The sequence below is a fragment of the Jaculus jaculus genome, chromosome 14, assembly GCF_020740685.1.
Source record: "Jaculus jaculus isolate mJacJac1 chromosome 14, mJacJac1.mat.Y.cur, whole genome shotgun sequence".
NCBI lineage: Eukaryota > Metazoa > Chordata > Mammalia > Rodentia > Dipodidae > Jaculus > Jaculus jaculus.
In genome coordinates, this window is record NC_059115.1 from 53,213,598 (window position 1) to 53,233,036 (window position 19,439).

Below are 19,439 nucleotides of genomic sequence, written 5' to 3' on the forward strand. Positions count from 1 at the left end.
TTCAAGGTAGGGTCTCACTCTAGCCCAGGCTGACCTGGAATTCACTATGTAGTCTCAGGGTGGCTTTGAACTCACAGCGATCCTCCTATCTCTGCCTCCTGAGTGCTGGGATTAAAGGCGTGCGCCACCACGCCCAGCAATTCTACCATCATTTACGCGCTTAAACGCATGATGCGACTAGCTAGTCATACTGCCTACTGAATGCTCAGCAAAGGGACACAGGCAGCTTGGGTTCTGCACTAGCATTTACAGAAGTCCCATGGGACTTTTGGGGTCTGTCTCTCTCTCTCTCTCTCACTCAACTCACAAAAGCTCTCTCCTCATCACCTGTGACTCGTCTGTCCTTTAGATGCTGGCTGGCTTTGGGTCATGACTTCTGGACAATCCTGTATCTTTGTCATTTCTTTTTTAAAAAATATTTTTTTGGGAATGGAGAGATAGCTTAGTGGTTAAGGCACTTGCTTGCAAAGCCAAAGGACCCAAGTTCGATTCTCCAGGACCCATGTAAGCCAGCTACACAAGGTGGCGCATGCATCTGGAGCTTGTTTGCAGAGGCTAGAGGCCCTGACATGCCCATTCACCCTAGATCTGTGATTCTTTCCTTCTGTCTCTTTCAAATAAATAAATTAATTAAAAATATTTTTATTTATTTATTTGTAAGCACAGAGGAAGGAGAGAGAGAGAGAGAGAGGACGGAGAGAGAGCATAGGAGCACGAGAGCCTCCAGTCAGTGCATATGAGTTCCTGCTGCATGAGCCACCCTGGGCATCTGGCTTTTATGCGGAAGTGAACTCAGGCAATTGTCTTAACCACTGAGCAATCTCTGCACTTCTACAGAAGATCCCTAGCCATGGTACACCACAAGTACACTGTCTTCTCTCCTATAGCCTTCTGTCAACACAAAGTAATGGAAAACGCCCACTACCTGCGCTAAGTGAACTCAGCTAGTTCCATGCAGCATAAGGCAGCGAATGATGCTATTCACTAAGGCAGACTTCTCATAATTACACATCACTTTCATATTCTTCTCCAGTCTTTTATTTCAATATCCTTATCAAAGCCATTCACGTTCCAATTTTATTTCTTTTTTAGTAGTTATTTATTTGCAGGCAGAGAGAAAGATAGAAAGAGAGAGAGAGAGAGTGAGAGAAAGAGAGAGAACAGAGAGAATGAGCACATCAGGGACTCCAGCTGCTGCAAACAAACGGGAATCGAACCCAGGTCATTAGGCTTTGCAGCAGGCAGGCTTCTTAACTGCTGTGCCATCTCTCTAGCCCCCAATTTTCTCTTTAAGCAGATAGAGAATGTTAGACAGAAAATAAGGGTTCTGACACCTGCTTCCATGAGGAGCAGTCATTTCTGGGCATGGAGCCAGGGGCTGAGCTGACAGCGCTGCCAAACCTTACATCTCTCCCAGGGCTTAGCAAGATGATTCACACAGATCTATGCAGAAAACGCAGACACCATCAAGCAGGTGTTATTTTCGAAGTGTTGTATTAAAAGGAACAAACCTCTTTCTTCCTCTACAGTTACCGCGTGCTAAGGATTAGGAAGTCAGGGATAAATATGTTTGCTGCACATCTTCCCTCAAGTTTCTCTTTTGTTCATAAACTTGTTCTCTCAGTTTTGTTCAAGTGTTCTGGAACTAAATGTGTGTGTGACTTTAGTGAGAACAGTGATAACTCACAGTGAGAAAACAGTTTCCTATATTTCGGTTTGTATTTTGCATAATGTCTCCCTTTCTTGTCATGCAAACATTTTTTTTTTCGGTGCATGTGAATGCATGCTTGTGCACATGTAAATGCATATGTGTGGGTCCACATGCATATGCATACATGTGAAGGCCAGAAACAACCTCTGTTACCATCCTCAGGTACTGTGCACCTCTGTTTGAGATAGGTTGCTCACTGGTCTGGAACTCACTAGTAGGCTTAGACTGACCAGCCTGCAATCCCCAGGGATCTGCCTGGCTCCAATTCCCCAGGACTGGGATTACAAGCATATGCTGCCATATCTGACTTTCTTTCTTTTTTTTTTACATTTGTTTTTGGGTTGAATTCTGATCCTAATACTTACAAAGTAAACCCTGTTATGAAGGAACTACTGCCTCAGCCCAACCCCAAACATTTAATAAATAGATTTAAAAATTAGATACAAAACTATTCTTGGAAAAGAAGGAAAGAAAGATGGAACCAGGAAAGTTCCAATATGGGACTTTACACAGTCTTAGAAAGAAATGCAAGTTTCCAGCACAAGGACACTTTCCAACCTTTAGTAAACAGCTCCCAGAACTTTTGTTCTTTTGTTTAAACCCCACACAGAAATATGACCTAGAAAAATCAGCTGTTACAGTTTATTATCTATAAACATCTTAAATTCCCATAATTTACAGACAAAAAAAGCACACCTTAAGAAAATCATGAACTTCAAAAATCAAATAAAAGTATAGCTTGCAATAGTGGCTTCATTATTTAACAGCACATACCAAAGAAGCCACAATGGCTCTCAGAAAATTCACCCTTGATCTACAGACATCACCACTCACCTGAATATTGAGCTGCACCTTCTCCATCTCCACACCTAGGAATTTGGATCTAACATCAAAGATGCCCACATCTTCGGTAGCGATGATATCGAATGTAACATTTTTAAACCTATTGAAAACAGAAACATGCAGAATTATAAATATACATTTAAAATACAAAGATATTAAAAGAGTCCTAATTTACCACCTAGGAAGCAGACTGCTTTCAAAATCCCAAGGAAGTTACCAGGTACCTCATACCATCTTTCCCCTGTTCTAGTCCCCTCATGGAGTTCTGTCCCCTCTAGAGAAGCAGTGTGCTGTGTGTGATGGGGCTCTGGACCAGGACTCCTGTTTTCCCTTCCACCTTGAATCCACACAATCCCAGGCTCTGGTGGGAGGTGGCTCTGACCAGGGTCTGTTGCAGCCTGTGGCTTTGAAATTAGAAAGGCGCCGCTTAGCAATTGTGGGAATGTCCTCTATCAAGATCAAAAGGACAGCCTTTCATGTTCACTGCTATGACTCAGTTCTTTCAGAAGAATCAGGGGGAAACTAGCAAATCCATACACCGGACAAGCCATAGGGAACATGTCTTACAGATTTGTACTTCATCCAGTTGATAGCACCCGGATGCTGGAGGCCTGAGAAAGACCAGTGACAATATACACATTGTTCTCCTTCCTGTGATCTGTAATCCAGACCACGCGAGGCCCTGACAAAAGGCCCAGGGAATGTTAGACCAGGCTGCGTCTGAGTGGCAGGTGCAGTTCCTTTATTTTCATTTTTATTTTTGAGGCAGGGTCTTAGTCTAGTCCAGGCCAACCTAGAATTCACTCTGTAGTCTCAAGGTGGCTTCAAACTCATGGCGATCCTCCTCCCTATGCCTCCCGAGTGCTGGGACTAAAGGCATGCATGGCCACACCCGGCTGGCGGGTGCATTTTCTGTAGTCATGGGTCACACTTACTGGTGTGTCTGAAGGTCATCTATGCCCAGCAGGACACCTTTCTCGTGCAGCTTCGCTGCCGTGTACCTCACGGGTTTTGCCCTCTTCATCCCTTTGGGTTCTGCTTTTCCATCCAGTTTGATGGATCGCCGAGAATTTCTGACAAGATGAGAACAGAACATCTGGTCTGTGACGTTGCTTCTGGGAGTGCCCAGCGAGACCCCGGGGTTCACCGCTGGCTCCCTGTGCTGCAGATGGACCTTGTCATCTCCCGACAGAAGGTGACAATGTCCCCCTGAGCCAAAACCTCACTACCAAACTGGACTCCCTAAATGTTTCATGCCTGTGCAGCTACAGACTAATTTTTAAAAAAATTTTGTTTTGTTTTTTTTGAGGTAGGGTCTCACTCTAGCCCTGGCTGACCTGGAATTCACTATGTAGTCTCAGGGTGGCCTTGAACTCACGGCGATCCTCCTACCTCTGCCTCCCGAGTGCTGGGATTAGAGGTGTGCACCACCACCATGCCCAGCCAGGCTAATATTTAAAATAGAAATTACACTCTGTGTTCTCAGGCAGGAAACTAAGTGACTTTGTATGTAAGTCATTCTGGAAGTAGCTTTAGAGAAATTACATGAACTTTCTGTTCCAAAGTAAAGCAATTCTAGGATAGCTTTAATTAATTTACGAAGCGTTACGTGGCTAGTGCTTTTCAATGTTATCTTGCACTTACCACGTTAGCAGTTTCCATAGTGCTTAAGTACGTTCCTTTGTTACAGATTATTTAATTAATTTAGCTTTCATAACAACACTTGTGAAGCTGGAAGTCCTAACCCCGTGTTAGACATGAGAACACTGGGACGTGGCGTTTACTGATGGGCTCGAGACGGTAGAATCTGTGGCTTTAAGTCGCTGGATCAGCTAGGTGAGGCAACTCTCTTACAATCGTTTCTACTGAAAGTTGGCTCTACCAGTTTCTCCTTCCCAGGCCTAATGTGAAAGAGCCTGTTTCCTGAGGGAGGCAAATGAACTAAAACTCAGAATCAGTGGGGTGACGAGGTTCCTTCCTTTGATCCAATCTATTAATGCAATTGATTTTTCCACACAGCATCATTTCCTACTGCTGGTCTGATGACAAAGATTAGATGAAAATACTGTATTACATATTTAATGGGTACTTACATTTTAATTAGTATTGACCCTGGCCTATTGCTAAGAATAATATGAGCTAAAAGTCACTAAATTGTGTATAAAACTCTATAATTTGTGTACTAATGGGTATTGGAGAGCTATCAAATTTGGCCTGTTGGATCAATAATGATTTTTTTTTTAAATTAAGCAATTTTAAATCATTGTGTTATTCTATGCAATTAGCAAATATCTGGCTTATCTAACAGTATCAAGTATACAAATTCTGTTCATAACAAACATTCTCAATGCATGAGTCATTTAGACTTTGTTTCAAAAGCATCTTTGACTAAGAAAGACAAAAAATTTGGCAAAAGCATTTTGATAATGATAATGCTACTTGTTTAAAACACAACAGGGCTAGGTACTTAGAATGGAAATTGTAATAGGGAATTAAAAAGCTGCTAAATTCACGCTTGACTTCTCAGCTCCCAATGGCTGACAATACAATTGAGACTTTAGTTGTTGCTCATAAAATGAAGTAAGTCATTTGCTGCCAAACCCACCCCACCGATGGGATATGGTAGTCCCCCATATACATCCTGACTTTACAAGACAGTATGACATGATTTTTAGCTTACTTCCTTTTTAGGTTGTCCAAACAAGTCTTGATATAGGTGTCATAAAAATTAATTTGTTCTTCATAAAATGCTGCCTTCTCATTAAGTGCTTTCAGGGTCTGCTGAAGTTTTGCCAATTCGGCTTTTCGAAGCTCACGATGGATTCTTTGATTTCGAATATCCTACAATGAGTAAAGGACACAGTGATTTGGTTGAAACCGAAATCTGACCTGTGAAACTGCCAATTTAGGACAAGGAAAGCAAGAAGCAGGTCACTGTGTCGCTGCGAACCTGTAGTTTATATCTCAACCTCAGGCACCTTGTTACATAAATTATCCCAACACCAACACAGTGCCAGTACGTCTTACTTCAGAAATGTGCTCCTCCTTTAAGAGGCTTGCTAGGGTTTATTTTTCTTCTGGTGGAAAAGCAAGGAAGGAATTTTATAATAATAAAAACAGTTTAAGGAGACACTGTGTTTTTAGAAGGGGTACAGTGAAGACAGTCACAGAAGATGTGATTTTTGGGAAGACTATTTTTAAATTTCCTCTTTGAAGAATACTTTAAATTGAAAACATTTATGTTAATATGTTGATTGACTTCATTTTAGAAATAAGGAAAAAGGGCTAGGGAGATGGCTTCGTGGTTAAGGTGTTTGCCTGTAGAGCCTAAGGATCCCGGTTTGATTTGCCAGGACCCAACTAAGCCAGATGCACAGGGTGGCACATGCATCTGGAGTCCGTTTGCAGTGGCTGGAGGCACTGGCATGTCCATTCTCTCCCTCTCTGCCTCTTTCTCTCTCTCAAACAAAGAAATAAAAATGTATAAAAGGAAATAAGTAAAAAACACTTTTGCTTGGTAAATATTTCTCAATGTTTGAAGAACCAATGGTGCTCATGATTGACTGAAAAGATTCAATATGAAAATGATTACAGTCAACAATTCTCCATTTCTGTCGTTCCACATTTGTAGATTGAATCAAATAGGAATTGAAAATATTCAGGAAAAATACCCTGAGTTTGTATTGAATATGTACAGATGTTTTTTGTTGTTATTCCCTAAGCAATATAGTATGACACATAATTATGTAGCACTTGTATTGTTCTTAAGAGTATATGGGAGATAACTTAAGCATGTGGAACAGCCAGGCACAATGGCTCATACCTGTGATCCCAGCCACAGGACGCTGAGGCAGGAGGATTGCTTGAGTCCAGGAGTATATGAGAACAGTCTGGGGAACATAGTGAGAACCCACCTCAGGGGAAAAAAGTAATATAGAATGTGTAAAGCTTATATGACATTGCACATAAGGGACTTGAGCATCCATGGACTCTGGTTATCGTGAGGATGTCCTAAAACCAATCCCCATAGACAGCAAGACTTGACATTACTTGGACTTGAACAGAACTCCAAGAACATAAAATTAGGTTAACTGCTTACAGATTATGAGACTTAAGCTAATTTATTTCCTTCCTTCCTTCCTTCCTTCCTTCCTTCCTTCCTTCCTTCCTTCCTTCCTTCCTTCCTTCCTTCCTTCCTCCCTCCCTCCCTCCCTTCCTTTCTTCCTTTCTCTCTCTCTCTCTCTCTCTTTCTCTCTTTGTTTTTAGAAGATAGGGTCTCACTCTGGCTCAGGCTGACCTGGAATTCACTCTGTAGTCTCAGGGTAGCCTTGAACTCACAGCAATTCTCCTACCCCTGCCTCCCAAGTGCTGGGACTAAAGGTGTGCACCACCATGCCTGGCCATGTATGCTAAATTTAAACATGAAACAGAGGTTTAAAATATTATGTGGTGAGTTATGAAAATGTCTACTAGAGAAAATTGTTCTGTTTAACACTATTTTCTCTTTGTGAACAAATTAAACTAATTCCTCCAGAGATTCAAAGTTATAACCCCCTATAACCTTAAGTAAAAAATTCTTTTAAAAAATATATTTATTTGAGATAGAGGGGATGAGGGAAAAGAAGAAGTAGGTAGAGAGAATGGGCATGCTAGCCACTACAAATGAACTCCAGACTTGGGTGCCACCTTGTGCATCTGGCTTTACATATAGAGGAATTGAACCTGTGTCCTTAGGTTCTCAGGCAAGGGCTTTAACCATTAGGCCATTTCTCAAGCCCCCAAATGCTTTATTAAGTAGAGTATTATTGTGGATGGTTTCCAGACATCCCATTCTTATTTTTAAAGCAAAAGCACTGATTTCCTAACTCATATTAATCAAAGAGAAACATTTCCCACGCCAAAGCATAGAAAGAAATGCTACTTTCTTTGAATTAGTCAGTGTGAGAGAAATAAGCTAACTGCCAAAATTGGCCATAATTTTCCACTGAAGAATCAAACTGTAAATTTTCTTCCTAAGAGGTGAAAAAGTAGATTCTTCCTGATCATTTAACTGCTGTTAACCTGTAGATTCCTATGAAGTTTACACTTGGAGCAAAAGAATGAAATGTGCTTTTTATCCAAATATGTACTTCCTTATCCTCAATAAACAGATCTCAGCCACTTCCTGTGATGTTTCCTTGAACTATATTGAGATCCTGTTACCAGGAAGTTTCTCAAGTGTAAAAATGTGAGGAGAAAACAGAAAAAAAAAGAAAAAAACACAAAAAAAACCCAACTTTAAATCTGAGCTACCTTAAGGCTAAACTACCCACAAGAAATTCTCAGGAGCCATTGGGATTTATGAAACAATGAAAAAAAAAAAGTTTCCCCCAAAGTATTACTGAAAAAATGGCTACAGCACGAACGTATAACTGAAGCTTTTGTATGCCACCTCTTGAACACTGATTCCTAGTATGTTTCAACTTTCCTTGAGACTTGGGGGAGTTCTAATTATTCACTATTAAAGTCATCAACCTGGGCTGAAGAGATGGCTCAGTGGTTAAGGCACTTGCTGTGAAGCTTAAGAACCCATGTTGGAATTTCCGGGTCCCATGTAAGCCAGATGCAGTGACGCAAGTGTGCAATGGCACACACGTGCATAAGGCGGCATATGCATCTGGAGTTCGTTCACAGAGGCTGAAGGCCCTGGCAAGAGCCCATTCTCTCTCTTTCTCAAAAAAAAAAAAGAAAAAGAAAAAAAAGAGCTGGGTGTGGTGTCGCACGCCTTCAATCCCAGCACTCAGGAGGCAGAGGTAGGAGGATCACCATGAGTTTGAGGCCACCCTGAGAACAGGTAGTGAATTCCAGGTCAGCCAGGGCTAGAGTGAGGCCCTCCCTCAAAAACCAAAGAACAAATAAGTCATCAACCTCTTTGAAACCTTTAAAAATCTGTGACCCTGAAAAAAACAGGAGCCGTGCACATGCAAGTATGAGTCCTTCAGGTCACCAAGTAGGGGCGCCCAGCAGGTGATCACGCAATAGCAAATGTTTGCTAAGGAAGATTACTGTTTCCAAACACCTTGGCAATCTCGTTGAGAATGTCTTGGTATTTATTTTTGGATGACACATGTCCAGTCTGCTCCAAAGTCCGAAGATTCCTCTGGATTTTCCTCTTCTTCTGCTCCAGAGGCAGGCGTGCGTCGTCCATCATCGGCTGGCTGTACTTCCCTTCTTCCGGAGTCCTGGAGTCCGTGTTGGCGCGGCTCGCCATATCTTTGGCATGATCTAGTTCCTAAAAGGAGAATACCAAGATGTTGATTTTTCTCTGATCCCTCAAACTAGCAGATTTAAGAACTAAACAAGACACATGAATAGAACTAAAGCAGTTCTAAAGTCCAAGTCCAAAGGCTCACAGCAGAACGTGTTCTCCTTGGTTTTTTAAAATATTTTTATTTATTTGCAAGCAGAGAGATAGAGAGATAGATAGAGAGAGAGGATAGGTGCACCAGGGCCTCCAGCCACTGCAGATGAATTCCAGAGGCATGCACCACTTTGTGCATCTGGCTGTACGTGGTACTGGGGAATTGAACCCTAGTTGCCAGGCTTTGCAGGCAAGCAACTTAACTGCTGAGCCATCTCGCCAGCCCTCCTTGGTTTTTTAAAAATATTTTTATTGGGCTGGCGAGATGGCTTAGTGGTTAAGCGCTTGCCTGTGAAGCCTAAGGACCCCGGTTCGAGGCTTGGTTCTCCAGGACCCACGTTAGCCAGATACACAAGGGGGCGCATGTGTCTGGAGTTTATTTGCAGTGGCTGGAAGCTCTGGCATGCCCATTCCCTCTCTCTGCCTCTTTCTCTCTCTGTTACTCTCAAATAAATAAATAAAAATGAAAAAAAATTATTTATTTGACAGAAGGAGAGAAAGAGAGAGAGAGAGAGAGAGAATGGGCACACTAGGGCTTCCAGCCACTGTAAACGAACTCTAGACGCCTGTGCTCCCTTGTACATCTGGCTAATGTGGGTCCTGGGGAAATCGAACCTGGGTCCTTTGGCTCCTTTGCAGGTAAACACCTTAACTGCTAAGCCATCCCTTCAGCCCCCTCCATGGCTTTAAATCTGAGAAGAAAGTATGCCCTCTTTTTTGAGTGACATAGTACGATGACAGTCCTGATTTGGGCAAAATTCTAAGTAGCTAGTTTACCACCAAGGTGACAAATCACCTTGGCAATGGTAACTGCTATATGGTAATTCCCTGGATGAAGGGCTCTCCATTCCTACAAAGCTCAAGTAGGAAAACTAAAAGGATCATGCATTAAAATGTGGTGATGAGAGCTAGGCATGGAGACACACACCTTTAATCCCAGCACTTGGGAGGCAGAGGGAGGAGGATTGTTGTGAGTTTGAGGCAGGCCTGGGACTTCAGAATGAGTTCCAGGTTAGCCTGGGCTATAGGTAGACTCTACTTCGAAAGTCCCTCCTCCCCCTCAATGTGAACCCAACTCAATTTTCACAAACCAGCCATTCACAAGTCATCTAATAGTGAGGCCATGAGAGAGCTTCCTTCTGATAAGGGAATCACCTTCCCACTGCCAACTCTAGGAAACCTGCGGGGTTCCTTTGGACCACAGGGAGCAAGAATAATCTGGCGTACAGTAAGGTCCACAGTCAATGATGTAGACATGAATGGACTCTACTGGGTAGTATGTTCAAGAAGACAGTAACAAAAAGAGATAGATGGACTTCCCATTTCACTGAACTACCCAACTGACTGACATCACGTAATTTTATGACACTGTTATTTCCAGACACAGCAATGTTAGACACGGGACACACAGGTCAGCACTGGGCACAGGAAGAGTTTACTGGCTCAGCAGTAGACACCAGAAACAGAAGCCCATATTATTAACATGCACTCCATGCCACATATTCCTGCCTCCTTTTAACATGATTTTACTTATCTAATCCTGCCTGTGAACTAGAAATTTCTTCCGTTTCACAATTAAAGAAACTAAGGCACAGACAGATTTCCGTGTTCTGAGTCACAAACTAGAAGGGGCAGAACTATACTTGAATCCTGATGTCCATGTTCTTAGTCGTTTACTGATGATGCAGTTCATGAGGGGTGGGGGAATGGAACAATTGCAGACCTCCACCTCTCCAGTGCTGAGATTGCAGACATGCACCACCTCACTCTCACTTGGTTTTAATGATGCATTTTAAGCATTTATTTTAAAATGTTTTTATTTATTTACTTGAGAGAGTGAGAGAGAGAGCGAGCAAGAGAGAGAGAGAGAGAGAGAGAGAAAGTGAGTATAGGTGCACCAGGGCCTCTTCCCATTGCAAATGAACTCCAGGCACACATGCCACTTTGTGTATCTGGCTTTACATGGGTACTGGGGAATCAAACCCAGGCACTCAGGCTTTGTAAGCAAGCACCTTTAATTGCTGAGCCATCTCCACAGCCCTCATGATGCATTTCAAAAGATGTCAATAAGGGTGGTGAGACGGCTCAGCAGTTAGTGTTCACTTGCAAAGCCTGCTGGCCTGGGTTCAATTCCCTAGCACCTACATAAAGCTAGGTGCACAAAGTGGCACATGCCCCTGGAGTTCATTTGCACTGGCAAGAGGCCCTGGTGTGCTCATGTCCTCTTTCTCCCTCATTGAAAATAAGTAAATAAAGCATTTTTTAAAAGTTTAAAGTAAGACTGTCATGAGAATAATTATTTTCACCAATCTAATGGTGCTTGACCCTGAGGTCTCAGATACTCACTTCAGAAGCATTTGGACAACAGCGTTAATATATGACACAGTTTTGCATTTTTCTAATTTAGTAATTGCATCAATAAAAAACTTGAAAGCTGGGCGTGGAGGCACACGCCTTTAATCCCAGCACCAGGAGGCAGAGGTAGGAGGATCTCCATGAAATTGAGGCCACCCTGAGACTCCATAGTGAATTGTAGGTCAGCCTGAGCTAGAGTGAGACCCGACCTCGCAAAAACAAACAAACAAACAAACAAACAAACAACAAAAAACCAACCAAACAAAAACAACCCAAAAGACAAAAACAAAAACAGCCAACCCCCCCCCCCAAAAAACAGCCTGTGTAGGGGGGGGGCGGCTGTTGCGTGCATATGCCATGGTGCGCATGTACAGGTCTGGGACAACTTTCACCTCATTTGAGGAAGGGTATCTCTTTCTGGATTCTCACAGTGCTGTTGTTGCTCCCCATGAACTTCTGGTAAATTCTCCTGTTTCTGTCCCCTCTCCCCCCATTATCATGCTGGAATCCAGAAGCCTGTATGGCTTATGATATTTTTTATTTTTATTGTTTTTGAGGCAGGGTCTCACACTAGCCCAGGCTGACCTTGAACTCACGGTGATCCTACCTCTGCCTCCCAAGTGCATTCCTGGCTGGTTTATGGCTTTTTAGGTAGGGTCTGGGGCTCCAAGCTTAATACTGTGGCTTGAGCATTGAGCGCTTATCCATTGAGACATCTCCCAGGCCCCTAAAAGATATCCTGTCTAGAACTCTGTCTCCATTGATGTATTTCCAGCCATCCGCTATATGACAAAGCTTATGAATGTCCTGGAGCTTTGATCTTCCACATGGGTTTTAGATATGGCTGAATTCAGTTGTCTCCAATAAGAGATTTCAAACACAGTAAATATTTGATTACAGGTAAAGAATATCAACACCTGCCTACTATCGTGATTCTAAACGTGCGAAGTACCTGTTGCTCGGTTGCTGGCATCTCTAAGATTTCTGTCAGTGTGCTCCCTGGCTGGTTCCGGGTCACATCAATAATCAGCTTTTTGGTCCTGACAAAGGAGAAAAGAACACAGAGGTCCAGACAGCAGTCTCGGTGCACAACTCCGCTTCGCCCAGGTGAGTTCATAACACAGGCCCTGAGAAGAGGCTTCAAAGACAATCCCTTAAAGTGAAATGCTTTTTCAAACAGTCACCAGCTCTGCTTGAAGGGTTCCAGAAAATTTGCAAACACCTGATATAGTCTGGGTTTCACATGTATAAGGTTTTGGGCATGCATGAATGTTATCAAGAGAGTTCTTGATAACACGGACACAAATGTCATAAGATTTCTAAATACTTTTTCTTCATTTTAGATTCAGACCACGTTTTGCTGGGCAGCAGGGACAAGTCCATATGGTCTGCTACTGTATCCTGCTATCTACAGGAACATATCTAATTTTCGCCCTTTCCTGACTTTAGTAGCATTTAAACTTCTGTTAATACATCACATTCCTTCAGGAGCAGACTGACTGCTACTTAAAAAAAAAAACTTAAATATTTTATTATAACGTGTTTGTGTTGGCCAGGGTCTTTTGCTGTTGCATATAAACTGCTGGTTTTAAGTGGGTGCTGGGTAATTGAACCTGGGCCAGCAGGTTTTCCAAGCATCTCCGACTGCTATGCCATCTCTTTGGCCACCAACCACTACTTTCCCCACCAGCACACAGGAAAGGAGGCAGAGGCAGAAGGGTTGCTGTGAGTTTGATGCCAGCCTGGGACTACTGAGTGCCAGCCAGGTCAGCCTAGGCTAGAATGAGACTCTAGCTTGGAAGAATAAATAAAGTGAAAATAAAGAAAGATACAAGAAAGAAAGGTCTAAAACAGCTTGAAGGCCAGTGGAAGCTTTGGGGTGCTGTTGGACCCCAAAAGGAAGGTGGGTATTTGAGAACATGGTGGGGTCATATCCTTGTTTTCAGAGAGAAGAAAACAGAGAGTTTCTCTAGACATGTTCAGAGCTGGCAGACACCTGTGTGGTCTTTCATATGTTCTCCAGCAGCTGGTCATCTTCTTCTAATGAGAGGCCAGGTCATGAAATTGAGATTTTAACATCAAAGCTAGGGGCTGTGGATATAGCTCAGTGGTAGAGCATATGTGAGATCCCAAGTTCAATTCCCAGTACTGCAAAAGCAAACAACAACAAACGATAAATGTAAGTGTTCAAAGTTAACACATGCTTATACAGGGTGGGAACATGATTATTAGAAATAGCCTCCCTTCCAAAAGAAAGAAACCTCAACAGAAGTTGCCTAAAACTATGAGGTCTGGTCTGCGGTTTTGTTTTTACCGTAGTCCTGTTCCTACATAGACTCCAGGTCTGTGAAAGAAGAAAAGAAGAAAATGTCTGCTTCCACAAGAGCAGGAAATGTTCATACAGCATGAACACTGGAAATGAAAATCAAATGTTCAGAAGTTTTTCTTTGAGGCAAGGTCTCACTCTAGTCCAAGTTGACCTGAAGCTCACTCTGTAGCCCAGGCTGGCCTGGAACTCAGGGCACTCTTTCTACCTCAGCCTGCGATTAAAGGTGTGCATCACCACACTGGGCTAAAATGTTCAGATTTATATGAAGTGTTTTTTATTTATTTATTTGAGAGCAAGAGAGAGAGAAACAGACATATAGGGAGAATGGGTATATTAGGGCCTCTAGCCACTGTAAACCAACTCTGGACACGTGTGCCACCTTGTACATGTAGGTTACGTGGGTCCTGGGGAATTGAACCTGGGTCCTTAGGCTTCGCAGGCAAGCTCTATAACCTTGAAACTGTCTCTCCAGGGCAATGTTCAGATTGAAAGCCTAAGGGAGACGGTTCCTGAATGACTCCTCCAAGTCAATTCCAAAGGCACAATTTTAGAAAATGGGATAAATGGTCTATAAACATGATTCTTTTCATTTTCTGTTTATCTCAAGCCTGCCAGAGAAGAACGAGCACAGACAGCTTCCTTTCCTCCCTTCGCTCTGGCTGCTGGAGAGCCATTTCCTCTGGCCCAGTGACCCTGGGCTGCTGGGGATTTTTCAAGCTGTCTGGGAATGTACAGCTCAAGACTCCAGGGAGTCGAAGCTAATCACAGTCACGTGGACTATGGCACTGCTCCAGAGGTGTCCACGACTTAGGAAGCCCTGTGTCCCTTCCTACCCACACATCTCTTTCCTCCAGTCACCATCAGAAATGAATTATATTGAAACCTTTTGGTAAGAATATATACCCAGGGTCTTGCTACTATAAAACCCAGGTGGCCATCAACTTGAGATCCTCCTTCGTCAGCCTTCTGAGTACTGGTATTATGGCCATACACTGCGTGGCCTTTATAGATAAACAGCGAATTAAAAGATGACTTGACAACTGTTAACAGACAGTGGTATGCTCAGTACTAAGTGAGACATCTCTATCACACCCTAGCAGGCTCGGGAACCACTGCAGCAGAGTTGGTGGAACGAATGTAAGAGCCAAAGGAAAGGTAGGAATGCTTTGCAATGCTGTTTTCCAGACACAAAGTGGTGGTGGAATTTATGACCTCACAGTGCCACAGTGCCTGATGCTGTCTACACAAGGCTCACATGATGGGGGGGGGACTGTAACATCAAAATAGAAGAGAGCCTACTTAGAAAGAGGGAATTCAGGGCTGGAGAGATGGCTTAGTGGTTAAGATGCATGCCTGTGAAGCCTAAGGACCCAGGTTCGATTCTCCAGGTCCCATGCAAACCAGATGCATATGGTGGCCCATGTGTCTGGAGTTCTCTGGCAGTGGCTAGAGGCCCTGGTGTGCCCATTTCCACTCTCTCTTTGATAAAAAAAAAAAAAAAATTAAAATCTAAAGAAAGAGGAATTCAGTGGAGGGGGTCTTGGGAAGGGGCGGAAGAGGGTGATGGGGGATTGTGATCATGCTGCATTGTCCATATGTATGAGGGCTGCTAATAAATAGTTAAAAAAACCTGTCAACTGTTATTATTTGATTTTTATAGTATTCTAGGGGTTAGTTGACACATTTGTGTAAAGACCAAACAAGTGGCATCATTTATTCTGTCTCCACCAGGGACTCAGGACTGTTTATTTGTTCTAGAATTGTTGAGTGACACATTGCCCAATAACCCTTTGAATTCTACTTTATGTCAGACCTGGGGAATTAATTCACTGCCAGAGTTTTACTGTGTCTATCATATCCAAGTAAGCCTCTGGTTCCAGCACAGGGAACTCAACTCCCTCTCCCTGAATGCGCCCAGAGGGTTAAAGATTTATGGGCCAGACAATCTAAGGCCACTCCTGGGCTCCTCTTACTTGCTACCTGTGTGGGCCTGTGTAAATTATATTAATTCTTGTTTTTTTTTTTTTTTTCATTTACAAGATGGGGAGGATTGAACAGAAAATGTCATATGGCAAGCATTCCTGTAGTCAGGAAGGTGACAGACACTGGCCCCACAGGGTCACTGAGCACATAAACTTGATCCTGGTGTGATGGAATGTGAATGCCCGACACCTTCTGCCCCAGAGTTTACAGACTTAGCACTGAGTATTTGTTGAAGTGATATACTGGGGTCAGTGAAATATAATCTTAGAAACGATTTCACCTCAAGAATTGTGAATGTGTGAGACAGTGGGCATGCCAGTTACCCAATCTGATTACTGTACCATATGCACTCATTGAGATATAACAGTATACTTCATAAATATGTATGATTGTACATATCATGTGTCAGTTAAAAGTTCATAAAACTTGTCACTGAAAGGTGAAAAATAAATAATTCTACCTGATTCTTTTAAAATTGTTATCTTTGTTTTTATTTATTTGAGAGAGAGAGAGATGGAAAGAGAGAGGAGAGAGAAATGGGCATGCCAGGGCCTTCAGGCACCACGAAGTGAACTCCAGATGTATGAGTCACCTTGTGCATATGGCTTATGTGGGACCTGGGAATTGAATCTGGGTCCTTTGGCTTTGCAGGCAAGTGCCTTAACTGCTAAGCCATCTCTCCCACCCTACCTGATTCTTTTTAAACTGTGGTTTTTAGAATATAAAAGATGAACATATGCTACTTGTATTACGTTTCTTTCAAGAAATGTAATCATAAAGCCACTCTTCAACAAGAGACACTCACTCTCTGAACCTACTCAGTCATACAACTTTAGTGCTGATGTCACAAATGAGATGACCAAAAATACTAAGAGGTTTAATGGGTAGATGAATGTGGTGGTTTGATTCAGGTGTCCCCCACAAACTTAGCTGTTCTGAATGCTAGGTTCTCAGCTGATGGAGATTTAGGAATTAACTCCTCCTGGAGGCAGTGCTATTGTTGGGGGCAGGCTTATGGGTGTTATAGCCAGTTTCCCCATGCCAGTGTTTGGCACACTCTCCTGTTGCTATTGTCCACCTTATGTTGGCCAGGGGGTGATGTCCACCCTCTGCTCATGCCATCATTTTCCCTGACATCATGGAGCTTCCCCCTTGAGCCTGTAAGCCAAAATAAACCTCTTTTTTTTTAAAAAAAAAAATTTATTTATTTATTTGAGAGCAACAGACACAGAGAGAAAGACAGATAGAGGGAGAGAGAATGGGCGCGCCAGGGCTTCCAGCCTCTGCAAATGAACTCCAGACGCGTGCGCCCCCTTGTGCATCTGGCTAACGTGGCACCTGGGGAACTGAGCCTCGAACCGGGGTCCTTAGGCTTCACAGGCAAGTGCTGAACCGCTAAGCCATCTCTCCAGCCCAAAATAAACCTCTTTTTCCCCACAAGCTGCTTTTGGTCAGGTGATTTCTACCAGCAACGTAGACCTGACTGACTGCAACAATGAAGATCTCACACTGGTTTCTAGCGCTGCAGAAAGTTCCTGTGGCACATCATCTGCCCGCACAGTCCTGTAGACAGGTGACAGTACTGTGTTCTACAAATCCTCCCAACCCTGTATGTGGTACTGTGGGTCAGGCTCAGGGCTTCATATACACAAAGCACCATCTGAACCCTTTAGTGACCCCTAAGCCACACACTACCTTCTCTTGGAGTATCTTTCCTTCTTCTAAGAAAAGCCCTTAAGTTCTTTTTTATTTATTATTCATTTTGAGGTAGGGTCTCACTCTAGCCCAGGTTGACCTGGAATTCACTAGGTAGTCTCAGGCTAGTCTTGAACTCACAGTGATCCTCCTACCTCTTTCTACCTCCCAGGCGCTGGGATGACACCTTCACACCTAGCCCCCTTAGGTCCTTAAACCTCTTCACAGCATCTACAGAGAGCTCCTATCTCAGTTGCTCCTGGCCTTCTGAAGATGCGTCTTTCCCTTCACCATAGTGCAAACCCACTTTTCTAGGTATGTGTGCCAGCTTATCAACAGAAACCAACTGGTAGAGGGCTGAACCCATGAGTGTTATGGGCCGGTAACTCCAGGAGAGAATTACTAAAGAATAACACACACGCCAGGGAGTTCATTCATCAGAGCTATGCTCCCATGGTCCACCGTAAGTGGACTACACGGCATCCAGGCCTGGCCACTCCCCTCAAGTCTCTGCTACTAAACGCTGACCCTTCCACGCTGTCATCCACCTTACAGGTGCCTGAAGTTGAGAAGGAATCAGCATTTGTGGAGGCTTGGGAACAGTTCTTGTTCAAATTCTAATAACATCATTGCACACTTTTCGCTTCAGACCTCAGCCATCCATTGAATGTCCCTTTTGCGGCGAACCGAAAGCAGGGAGATTTTTCCGGTGGGATAATGGAGATTGAAGCTGGATTATGTGACAGGAGAAAAATTCTTCAGAGATGACAATTTCAGTGCTTGAGCAACTAAGTATGATTGAAAACCACAAGTATTGCCTCCACGTAAACATGCACATTTTTGTGCAAAAGCAACTAAATGAAGGCCATAAGGGTCACATATTTTAAGATGAGTCATAAGTTATAACGAGAGAGATTTACAATTGCATAGTTCTTTATAATTTGTAAGGGGTGGCGGCATGGTTTCATGGGGTGGTCGCAGCCCTCTCCTCTGCCAACCAGCCTTGTCCTCATGAAAAATGGCACAGCATATCACTTACGAACCAGAAGACGCATGCCTCCCCCTTTGTGCATCTGGCTTACGTGGGTCCTGGGTAATTGAACCTGGGTCCTTTGGCTTTGCAGGCAAGCATCTTAACCTCTAAGGCGCCTCTCCAGACCACAATTATTTATTCTCACTAACCTAAGTTTGGGTCCTCAGAACCCACACGAGGCTGTATACAGTAGTGTCTGCCTGTAATCCAGCCCTCTTCTGACATGATGGGAGGTGGAAACAGGAGAATCTCAGAGCCTGCAGGCCAGCAAGGCTGACATTCACAGTAATGGACAATAAGAGACCCAATTTCAAACAAGGTGAAAGGAAAGGCAAGGACTGACACTCAGGGCTTATGTGTACCTGCATGCACACATGAACACACACACACACACACACACACACAATCTACAAAACAATCAAGTATAAATGAAGAACCACTTTCTAGGTATACACATTGTGGGTTGGAAGGAGTTAACAGTGTGTGTTTGCAATACATGCTGAGGCAGGCTGCAACACAGGCCACAGCTGGATGAGGCAGCAGGACAATGAGCCAGGCTTCCCAGGCTAAGAACTCAACACTTCCCAACATGCCTGACTTTTATGGTTCTGTTTATAACATGGGTATCTAAGCATTTGCAGAACCATGGAGACTCATGTTTATCCATCAATATACATGTGTATGAGACTTGGATGATTCAATACTTTGTACTCAAATGGTGAAATTTATGCATTAAAGTAGACATTAGAGTTGATGGTACTGAGAAGACTGCATTTAACCAACAGACAAAACCAATTAAGAGACAGTGCTTACTTATAAGGACACAGTTTATAAGTGTGTGGGCGACTTGGTCTAATTTCATTTGCATGGCGCAACCGCACGATCTGTGTTTCCAGTTATTTTGATAACTGGCCCTCGCTCAGAGGAAGTCAGGGAGGTATTTTGTTTTCCCCTTTTCTCCTTGGCCTACCCTGGACTGTTCCTGAAAGTTTGGTCTGACTTGATCATCAGCGATTACTGCCGAGCTGCATTCTGCCTCGTGAGGTGTCAAGGATGTGGGCCTGTAGCTCAGTCAGGCCTCTGCCCAGGG

General features: G+C 43.4%; 1 protein-coding gene across 1 annotated transcript in view; it reads right to left on the reverse strand.

Annotated features, from left to right (window-relative positions):
* Iqgap2 (IQ motif containing GTPase activating protein 2) overlaps positions 1 to 19,439 on the reverse strand; it is a 347,567-nt gene that overhangs the window by 5,944 nt on the left and 322,184 nt on the right. Inside the window, exons 31-35 of the mRNA XM_012952223.2 lie at positions 12,262 to 12,349; positions 8,613 to 8,825; positions 5,235 to 5,395; positions 3,490 to 3,627; positions 2,546 to 2,654 (exon numbers count right to left, since the gene is read on the reverse strand). Of these exons, the coding sequence (XP_012807677.2) occupies positions 2,546 to 2,654; positions 3,490 to 3,627; positions 5,235 to 5,395; positions 8,613 to 8,825; positions 12,262 to 12,349 (709 nt within the window). The remainder of the gene's footprint in view (positions 1 to 2,545; positions 2,655 to 3,489; positions 3,628 to 5,234; positions 5,396 to 8,612; positions 8,826 to 12,261; positions 12,350 to 19,439) is intronic.